At 40.7% G+C, this 11,442-nt stretch overlaps 1 protein-coding gene across 1 annotated transcript; it reads right to left on the bottom strand.

The window, feature by feature from the left end:
• Positions 1–1,334: 1,334 nt before the first annotated feature.
• LOC149024221 (uncharacterized) lies at positions 1,335–2,925 on the bottom strand. The gene has a single exon (XM_089142908.1). The coding sequence runs from the start codon at positions 2,782–2,784 to the stop codon at positions 1,873–1,875; it is 912 nt and encodes a 303-aa protein (XP_088999034.1). The 5' UTR covers positions 2,785–2,925; the 3' UTR covers positions 1,335–1,872.
• Positions 2,926–11,442: the final 8,517 nt, after the last annotated feature.

Genomic DNA, 11,442 nt, shown 5'->3' with positions numbered 1-11,442 from the left:
CTTATATTTCCCTTCACATCATGGTAAAATGATCATTTTAATTAAAATAAAAAAAAAAAAGGTGGATAGCTTGATATTTTGGAGAAAAAAATTCAATTGTGAGCAGTTTGATATATTTCCTACTTAAGCAGTTAAGAATTTAAACCCAACTTAAATAGGCGCCATTAAAAAAAACTCATGAAATTATAACTTCACTTCTTGATTTGCCTTGTTTTCCTTTTGGGTAATTTTCATTTGGATCCCCTAAGGTTTGGTTCAGGTCACTTTTAGTCTAGTTTAAGTTTTCTTTTGCATATGGCTCCCTTGTGGTTTCAAGAAATGATTAAATAAGGACATGCTTAACAGAAATAATTAGCTAAATAAATTTTGTGACAAAAATACCCTTATCTTTTGGACTTCCTTAAATCCAATCATTTTTTTTCTTTTTTTCCTGACAAGAGTGAGTAAACAATAAATTAGTTGGTTTGTTTTTACCCAAAAATAAATAAATTTAATTGGTTAGTCAAGATTGTTTAATATTATCTGGTGCAATTTCAATGCACAAGCTAGGATGCAATATTCTAATGAGGTCTTTCAGGGAGGAGGACTAACTAATTTCCATATATAACCGTGTGAATTAGAATTATACTTTCCATGGGATGGGCTATGAGTAGAGCCCAAGAATCAATCGTTTGAATGGCCACGAGTATGCACTGAATCACATCGAAGCTCCTCCAACTGCCGCTTTTTATAACCCAGCTCCCTCCCTCCCTCGCCCTCTCTAGTACTCCAGCTTGATGAATGAATGAATGCCTTCTGCAACAGGATTGGAAACAAATGAAGGAAACGTGGATGATTTCCATTGTTGAGTTTGACTTCCCGGAGACACCCACCAAATCAAATCTAGCAGCAAGAAAGAAGAAAGAAATTGAGACGGAGACAGCATGTTGGAAACGTGTAGTAAGAAAAGTAAGATATAGCAGATCGATTCTACTTCACGAGAGAGAGAGACACGGGCCGGGCGTCATGTGAAAGAAGAAGTTCGTTTTCAGTTTTTAGTTAAAGATCAAAACCCGTATTGAAGAAAATGATGGATTTAAAGCAGATTATTTGTCTTCTTCCTTCGGCTGTAAAGTTGCAGAGCAACACTTACTTCAGTAAATTAAAATTAAAATAATAAAAAGAAGTCCAAAGGACACAAGGGTATTTTTGTCACAATTTATTAAACTAACTATTTTTGTTAAGCATGTCCTTATTTAATAATTTCTTGAAACCACAGGGGAGCCATCTGCAAAAGAAAACTTAAACTAGACTAAAAGTGACCTGGACCAAACCTTAGGGTCCAGATGAAAATTACCCTGTCCTTTCAATAAGGCTTAAATAATTGTATGACTTTTATGATCATGCAAGGGTTGTTTCTAAAATTAAAAATACACTCTAACTAACATGATACCAAATTGCAGCATATAGTATTTCTGACATCTTATTAAAAAAAAATCTTAAAGGACTACAGCTACATATGAGTAAGAAATACATGACTTGTTATTGCGTGGTTTTCGTCTCAATCATGCAATAAAAAACTCCACTTGTTCTGGTTGTATTTACAAAACAACTCTCCCAAAACAAGGAGGAAAACATACGAGAGACCAACCTAATACAAAAACATACGATAGTGGTTTTCTTACTTTCAAACTTTTCACCTTAATCCCTAAAACAAAATTTTCTCCTGTTTTTCCTTTTCTTTGTAATTTGGTGGAAGAAACTCTCAGCTTGCGATTTACCTGAGAACCGGATAAGGGTGAATGTCGCGAAGCGCGTGGCCACCAACCAACGAGAACAGTGGAATCTGATAAGTCTGTTATTGTTTTCGTCATTTGTTTCTCAGTCACATAGTCACATAGAGGTGGGACCCACAATTCCCCGCCGCGGAGGGTATTCATTTTCGTCGGTGGGTCCAAAGCCCGATCCTGATTCCACCACAGAGTCATCCAAATCCAAATCATAGCTGGCCCACGATTCCGCAGATTTCCTACCAGAAGCGAACCGCTTCATTCCTCCCAAACCAGGCGGATCTCCCAGTGGTGTACTCGCCGGAATTTCTCGCTCCCGTTCTGCGAAGCTCCAACGCGGCGAAGACGAAGGCGAGTCCTTTCGTCTCTGACTCCCCTCAGTATCAACGCCTAACCTTTTCTTTTCAAGACCCAACTGTAGTAGTGCCTTGAGACAATTCCAGAATCCGGTTCTGTTTTCCGGTTTGGAATTAACTTCTTGGGTACGTCGGCCACTCGCACACCGGCGGCTTGTGCTCCTGTTGGACATGACTCTCCCAATACAAGACACTTTAGGTGACGAAGGTTCCGTCACCGTGATGGACTTCCCGCTCCGTGATGGCTTTTTGGGGAAGAACCGCGGGCGAAGTGGCCGACCATGCCGCCGTGACTTGCTATTCAGATAACCGGAATTTTGTGGGTTTGGTAGAGCGATGATGGACGAATTTGAGGTGAAATTCGAGAATCTGTGAGACGATGAGGTGGGATTGTGATTGTGATTGTGATTGGCAGTGGTGGAGTTAGGATTGGAATTTCCTTTCTGGGAGTCCTTTCGCTCATTGTAAATCACGTTCCGATCGAACCATTCAAGTTCTTTTTCTTGGCGTGGTTGAAATGATTCCGCCGGAAGAGCAGGTAAAACCTCCGAAGCTTCTGGTTTATCCAACTGTGGATGTTGCTGATCTCCGATTGAGCTTTTGTTTATGACTTTTGGATCACCACCACTCACTAACATTTGGGGATCGAGTTGCGGCATCAGAGAAAGATTGAGAATTGAGTGAGAGAAGAGAAGCTAATGTTTTGAAATGATTGAGAATATATTATGAAATTAATTCTTGAGAAGAAAAGCCAGTCCTGGAGGGAGTTTTCAACCGTGGACTTCTCTCGAGTAAAGTTCCTCACACGGTGTGCTGCATCGCTTGAATATATAATCAAGTTTTGTACGAGAAGCATGACGACTGGAAGACAACCTTTTTTTTTTTTCTTCTTTCTTTCTTTTTTGGTAAAAACCACAATAGACTTTTTCGGTAAGAACAAGAGGAGACTTTGAAATACTAGGGGTGCAAGCGTGGTTCGGTGGTCTTGACTTGTGTTGACCTCACATTGGACTTGGGGCTCAAGATTTTACTCATAAGAGCGAGTCAGGGCCAAAACATTCGGGGTAGCTTGAGATTACTCTTTGTCCCATCTTGGCTCTGATTTTGGCCTTGATTTTATCTTAATTTTGACTTTGATTTTGGCGATGATATTAGCTTTGATTCTATCCCTATTTATGGTCTTACTTCTGATCCTAATTTTTGCCCTAATTATGGCCTTGATTCTAGCATTGATTTTGTCCATTATCCTAGCCCCTGATTTTTTTACCTTGATTTTGGCCTTCATCCTCTAAATGACTACAGCAAATAATATAAACTTAAGTGGACTTATTGGATCAAAATGACTTAGGATTTGGAATAATGTTAGTATCTAGCTTAATACTAGGGTGAAAGTTAGGGTAATTTGATTTTTTTAATTATTTCTATATGTAACGATAACAATAGGCTTTTTTATTTTTATTTTCTTTTGGTGTTGTCATTTAGTAAAAATAAATGATTTATTTATTTTTTCATTTTAATATGTTATGATGAAGATAGACTTTTTTGATGAAGAATGGAATTGAAGACAGTCTTAAATAACAAAATGGAACACCAACCAAGCGAAGAAAACCAGAGGTCTTACATATGTCTGGTGGAGATCATATTCACTCTGCGTAATAGGTAAACTTGAAGGGGAAAGAGAAATTTAACCATTTACTTCGAATTCCCGAACAACAAAAGCAGGAGAGCAAGTGGTAATGGATCACAACATAGGGCAGGGCATCATCGGCAAACTGATTCTTAGTTCGTCAAAGGTAAGTGAAGTCTACGTAGACCAATGGCAAATACTCATCGTTTATAGCATGGACTACCAGGGTATCTAATCTTGTTCGCTCCCCAGGCTTTCGCACCCTAGCGTCGGAAAGGACCCAAAGAGCTGCCTTCGCTTTAGGCCTTCCTACATAGATTTCCGGATTTCACCCCAGTTGATAGAGACCTCTTAGCCCTATAATCTTTTTCCTTGCCAAATTTTGCCAAATGATTCTAGACCTTTGTAGAGTGTTTGCATGGTCGAAGCCATCAACCATCATGACCTCGTGCTAAATTGCGGCGTGTTAAGGCACATCAACACTATGATAAACTGGAAAAGTGATACAACATATCAAAAGATTCCTATTACTAACCTTAACTCATGTGCGAGCCATCTTGCTCCCAAAATCTCCAAGTCTTGCCTTGTCACACCCCACCCGCTGGTCTCGGTTACCTGCCCGACAACCCGTGGGTGCGAACCATCACAGGATCCACGGTCTTACTATCAATAATAATAAATGCAAGTACTAGATAATCATGAGCAAGAATAAGTTCAATAATTAATAAAAAGGTTACAGGAGTCTAAATGCTCCAATAAATATCCAACAAACAATCAAAGGAAAGAATAAAAAATCAAATGTAATATCGAGTTCAGCGGAAGCAAAATAAATAAACTAAATAATTTTCTTTCAGGTTTTCTTTTCTAAATTTAAAATTTGGTTTTCTAAGCAAGCAAAGGGGGTCCTCCAATCTTTTTCCATACGATCATCAAAATCCTGGCAATCTGCCTCCGTCGGCCATCAATGGGTGCTATAAGCGCACACCAAGCATCCGCAAGAGGTTTCGTGCACATCAGGTTCATGTACCACTATCGATGCCACATCTTCTTCATATAAGAAGGTTCTTTCATACGGGTCCTCTCCAATTCCCGACGTTGTGCAACCATCTGTACAGTTTACATAATACATACAACGAAAGGAATGAGCTCAAACGAACTCAGCAAGGAACAAACAATTCTCATATATATGTCAACACATCAGCAATGCATAAATGATATGAATGATATGCAAAAATATGAATGCTACTAAGATCTAACTATGCAAGTCTCTAACAGTTGACATGCTTTAAGATATACACTAGCCCTCCTCTAGGTAGTTCTAGTCACTTTGATCCCTCACGGACTGGATACCTCTGTTGGGATCCTGGGTAAAGGGGTAAGTCCACACCTAGCTCACAATCCATGGCTGGGGTTTAGGTCAACACTGTCTTACCATGTCCATTGGCATGAGTATTGGCGCATGTCGGGGTTTCTAATCCAATGCAAGTCATACTGGTAACATACTATATGGAGTTCAGTTACTTCCCCTATGGCACCAACCAACTCGGTTCAGTATCCTTCGCAACCTAGGAGTGAGAACCCTCACGGACTGGCTACTAGTGTTGGACTCCACTCCTTAACCCTATGGTCATTCACATATTGTTGGGGCGGCATGCTCTCATGACTCCTCACGACACTTAGTCCGCTCCTTGGATGTCCATGAGCCCAACCGTAACATATGCAACCCTACCATTGCATGACCAATAGTGGACCACTGAGTCTTCGCGCAGGACTAGTTACTACTGTAGGATGAAACAAAGTCACGACACCATTGTCACGGGTCAACAGGCTTCAATTCCCCTGCCGAAAGGGTAATAGCATGTGGGGTACCTAGCCATGCAATTCTAGACTCTCCTAGGTATGTCATCTAGTAATCATGGTAGTGCTAGAGGCATCAGTGAGCATGTGTCCCAAACCATAGCCCTTTGATATCTCCAGCCAAGATATCCCAATGGAATACCCTTTCCATCACAACTACACTACATCACTCTTTATCATACCATAAATAGTTGTGCAATATCATAAAAGATAAAGTACATAAAGAACATTACAAACAACAAGTATACAATAAGATTCACATGCTTTATACAATTATAGTAAGATACATAATTAAAGAATAGTAAATAGAACAGCTGATTCATCATGTATAAGTAATTGCATGTAAATAAGAATGCATGTCCTTACCTTGTAATTTAGTAGAAGTCCTTTAAATTGCAATCCAAACACAATTATAAAACTTTAAGTAGAAATAAAGGACACCTATATACAAGGTTACAAGAATTTATAAGAGTCAAGAGACAAATCAAAGCCAAAATCAAACCTACACAGCCATTGTGACCTAGCCGGTTGCTTCGGTCAAGCGACCACCCCTGTTACAGACAATTTTCAACTCCGAAACTTAGACCTTTGATCATCCAATTTCAATCCGGTTTGGGATGATCTTAATCTGAATTTCAGTCTTAATAGGTCTATAACGAAGGGGCAAATCAACAACCTAAAATTAACACAGATCTAACACCCAAATCATCTCCTTTGATTAGATCCATCCTTTATTTGAATGCAGGGATTCGTTTTCAAACAGGATCAATAAGAAAACTAGGGTTTCAAAAGGATCTTACAAGGATTAGGGTTGAGATCTCTATGCTGATCATAAACCCTAAAGAAAAGAATGAGATCATGGAAGAGATGGTTGCAAGAATGCAGCATCTTCTTCCCAATCTCAAACAAGAACAAGATTGAAAGATAAATCATGACACCGAAAAGATTACTAACCTTGAATTGGCAGATCGGAGATGAGAGACTTCAGATCTAGCAGAGAATTCTTCGAAATCACCGAAGAGAGTTTCAAACGAGTCTTCCCACATTCTCAGGGTTGTTCGGAGGCAGAGGACATTAAGAAACACGAAGTGTGCTTAAATAGAGAGTGAAAAACCCTAAAATTGGATTTTCTCGAATTTAACACACAGTTGGTCGACTGCTTGGTCAACTAGCCCAGTCGACCAATCAATCGACCAATCAGGTTAGCAAAGTCCTAACAGGGAAATGGAGGATCAAATGAACACCAAACCTAAAGGGCTTTTACACACACATTAAGTGACATACCTAGGGTGTGGAAATGCCTTCAAACCAAGTCAGATAATACTCCAAGTCTTTCAACTAATCTCATCTTGAGTCAGGTGCAGTTTCCTTTCTAGTTTAGAGCAAGTTTCCATGATTGGAACACCAACATCTACATCCATGGGTTCAAGGTCAAACTTCATATCTTCCACTGAGATTGTAAAATCCGACCCAAACCTAGCCAGGACACCCTATTTGTTTTGGGTGAAGAAAGACTCGTTTGATGTTAGACCTTAAAGTTGGACCTTGATTTCAGTGTTATTATCTTTGAAAGCCTTAGGAAGTCATGCCAGACCTTTCCCTTAGGGTAGATCTGTTCCGGCCTTATCGTAACCTTGACAGGGCCCGGATTCTGTTATGTTTGTAAGTCTGAAGACCCGAAGTGGGGGGGGGGGAAGAGACTTGTGGACCCTTTTGGTTGATGATTTGGTGTCGGAGCCCAAGCCCATGGACGTTGACAATGATGCCCCTCACTTGAGAGCATTGTCAGTGTTAGTTTTGAATCTGCGCACCGAAGAGGGGTGAATTAGTTGAAATACCTAATGAACTCTTGCGCTCAATCCGAAAGTATTTCCCGAAACTAGACTTCTTGATGGACTTGTAGAAGAAAACCTCACTCAATTTGACCCCGTATAGCCCTCTGAATCCTTATCCGAAGTTGCTAAACTATTTCTGGATTTTCTGCTGAAACCTGTTTTGGTCTATCCTCTTTGGTCGATGCCATCAACCAAACAAGCCCAGATTTGAGAAAAAAAATGCTTTTTGGATATCCTTCCTCTATTTAAGTGAGACCTCAAATCTAGAACCATATTTTACTCATTTCAACACCTGAGAACGTGGGAAGGCTCCTCTTAGGCTCCTCCTTGGCTTGGGTGATGATCTTCTACAAGAATCATTGTCTCTCTTCTCCAACTATCATCTTCTAAGGTATGATTCTCTCTCTTGCTCTCTATCCTACCCACTTCTCTTCTTCATTTTATTGATGAGACCATGGCCGAGGTGCTGCAACCTTGTAAACACCTTGCCATGAATGTCTCTTCCCATTTATACTTGCTTTTCCTTCATTCTTGCTATGCCTCACTTGCATCTTGATCCTTGCATATGCATTACCATGACTCTTTGCTTAACAACTTGATTTCTTATACTAGACTGAAATGTGGAGTATGATTAGCCTAACTTTTGGCTTGCAATTGATTGTAATCTTGTTCCTAACCCATTCCCCAACTTATTCTCTAGCTTCCCTTTCAATTTCATCGATTTCTCAAGAATGCTAGGATTCTTGTCTTTAGAACATAGGACCTCAATTTGGGGGTTTTCATTTGGACCATTGGATTGTGATAATACTTTCTAGGTAGTGTTCTTATATTGTTATTAATCATCCCTCCAAGTTTCGGATCGATCCGAACCCCGGAAAACCAATTTCGGACCAAAATCCCCAAAAACCCATTATGCAGCCCCGAAGACAATTTTGGTTGATCATCTTTGGTCGATGCCATCGACCAAAGAGCACCGACCAAACATGCTTCTGATAGCAACCTTGCTCCATTTTGACCCGTTTGACCTCTAATTTTCCCGATTTCTTTTCTAACCTTTCATTTATGTTTGTCTAGGGTCTTATTACCATCTTTGGATCATTCTTTTGAGATTGTTGGATTATCATCATCGCGACTTAAGGTAAGGATGGTTATCTCCATAAACACGTAGGCTATGTACTTATGTTTTGGTGCTTATACTTAGTGAACATAGTCTCCTAATTGCTTTTGAATATCATAGGACTGCTATACATGTTTTAGAACAGTAGTATTGTGATTTTACATACTCTTGTCATAATGATTTATTATTCTTGTTACTTGTATTTATGATGGATCACTTCGATGTTATGATTTAACTTTTATCATGATGATGTATTAAATGTATGAGATATGATGGACTTAAGTATGTGATTGCTTAGGTATAACTTGGGATTGGGAAGTGTCCTATTGAAGCTTCTGTCCTTGGGCATCGGAGGGAATAGTATGGGATGTTCTTCAAAGATGTCTATCGACACTTTCCCGGGTTATTGGATGACATACATAGGATTGTCTAGTTGTTTGGCTAGGATGTCCCTGTCGTATTAGACCCGAATCGGAAGGGCATTGAGACCGAACGACCCATGGTAGGGTATGGTTTGATGGGCGCTCAAGACCGGTAACCAACCCATGAGAGGACATAAACCATACTACGGATACCCGAAAGGGGCCATTTATTGGTAAGGTTGCAAATAGCTAGACTTGGGCTCACGGGCGCTCAAGACCGGTAACCAACCCGTGAGAGGACGTAAGAGCTTCCCGTCTATTATTTGTGGATGACCAATAGGGTTGATGAGTCCGTAATCCGGGATTTCGCTGACTCTAGTGTGAAGGATACTGGAAAGGATCACCCGGGGCCAGGAATGGACGTATCTGGATCTGAGTTGATATGACTGAGTAGATGACTTGCATTGGGCTAGGCTTTACCTTGACATGCACCAATACTTATACCAAATGGTGATGTGAGAGAGTGGTGACCGAATCCCCTACCATGGTTTGAGAGGACTTTACCCAACTACCACGGCAGTCCCAAGATACGGAATGGGTTGAGGGGGAGTGACTGACGATCCAAAGAAGTATGGTGCTGTGACTTAAAGCATGTCTACCATAGAGACTAGCATACATAGAGTTAGAATCATAATTGCATCATGTGTTGCATATCATGTTGCATCATGATATGCTTTGTATCATGTATCTATGTTATTGTGGAATAACCTGCCTTGCTGAGTTCTTTTGAACTCACTCCTTTTTGCAACATCTTTGGTTAGACTTTACTGCAGGTACTACTACTGTTGACTATGACAGTCAACACTCTGAAGACCAAGTTGATGACCCGTACCCCATTGGTCACGGTGTACAAGTTGAGTCCGAGATTGGGACTTATCTGGAGCAGTTCAGTTTTGTACTTATGTGTTAGGGATGGGATATTGCCTTATCCCCTTTTTACCCTTTTTATTTGATTTGTCAGACCATAGTTTAGTTTGTTCCTTGGTCATTTTGGGAACCGGTTGTAACCCTTAATTTTATTCGACCTACCTTCCGCTAATGTTGTAGAGGGAATTTCCACCTCATTTCCGCATGTTGATCATTTATTTTAATGGTATCTTTTCCGCACTCTGATGTCCTTTGTGATCCTTCTGAGATCCGCACTCTGACTATGATAGTCAACACTTTGAATACAAAGAATTCTTCTTGCTTTTGATTATATTATTGTGCTAAGTGACTATGATCGTTCCTAAACTTGGTCAGCGGGACCGTGATTCACTCCCTCGGGTAATCCAGATAAGGTACCCCCTTGGTGGATTTAGGGCGGGATGTGACAGAGATGGCCCATAGTTGACTTCTTCCTTTACTCCGGGTCCTCAAACCTACAAACAACAGGGTTTCCGGGTCAAGGTTAGGGCTGGGTTTCACACTAGTACATTGCTGTACAAGGGTGCTTTGCTCAAGGGATTGAAACCCAAACACAACATAACCCTAATCAACACATGGGGGAGGTCTTACCTTCATTCAAGACATCTCCAAATGCCACTTGCCTTCTACCAGAGATCCAACTTCCAAGTAAGGCCGGTTCTTCATCAAGAGAATCCAGATCCATGGGTTCAGGGTATGGATCATGGACTTCTATCCGGACACTCCACAAATTAACCCAACTAGACCTTCGGGTTCTCGGATCTGCAATACGGACTCCAGGTTAGAAATACGGGGGTTGTTACATGCCTTCTCGTGTAAGGGCTATCGAGCTCTTAGCCGCTGGATCATGTTTTTAGTCAAGAAGGAGCCAAACAACATTCCAGCTGAGAAGAAGACACAACATGGAAACAACTAGTGTGAATCAAGGACCCTTTGGATTACTTCCCCGCGAGGGTGGCTTTTGATATAGAGAACTTCTAGCTAGACGTCTGAAATGGGAAGTAAGCGCATCAAGGAGATGGATGGATGGATGAAAGAAAGCAAGGGAAGGCTTTCACTTTTCTTTGATTAAAGGATGAATGAATTGGGTTCTTCTCCTATCCATATCTAATAGAACATGCTGAGAAAAATCTTCAATTCCGTGTAAGTCAAGCTCCTCAATTTAGAACGGGAAAATTGGAGGGGGGGGGGGAGGAGCTAGAAGCACCGACCCTCAACCAACCCGATGAGGGAGACAGGGGAGAGGTTGTTGGGAGTAGCAGCAAAGAAGGTAGGAAGAAGCTCGTATTTGGTAGTAATCAAGATAGAGTGCGGTTAAAAATGCTATTGTCCCCACCCTCATATTCAATTGCTATACAAAAGAAGATACTCATTCGTTTGCCTTGTTGCCCCAGCCGGTAGTGATCCAAATCATCATCATCGATGATTTGAAATCATCTATCCATTCCTATAGAGTAGGGGGCCAAGGGTTACACTCTGGCCTAGCATTGAGATTTAGAACACCAATCCATATTGAATCTAATTGCTTATTTTTTTTGCTTTTGAAGTTAGAT

The sequence above is a fragment of the Hakea prostrata genome, chromosome 2 (genome assembly GCF_041222555.1).
Source record: "Hakea prostrata isolate BN-2017 chromosome 2, UWA_Hpros_2, whole genome shotgun sequence".
Classification (NCBI taxonomy): Eukaryota; Viridiplantae; Streptophyta; class Magnoliopsida; order Proteales; family Proteaceae; genus Hakea; species Hakea prostrata.
This window is presented reverse-complemented; position numbering and strand designations above follow the sequence as displayed.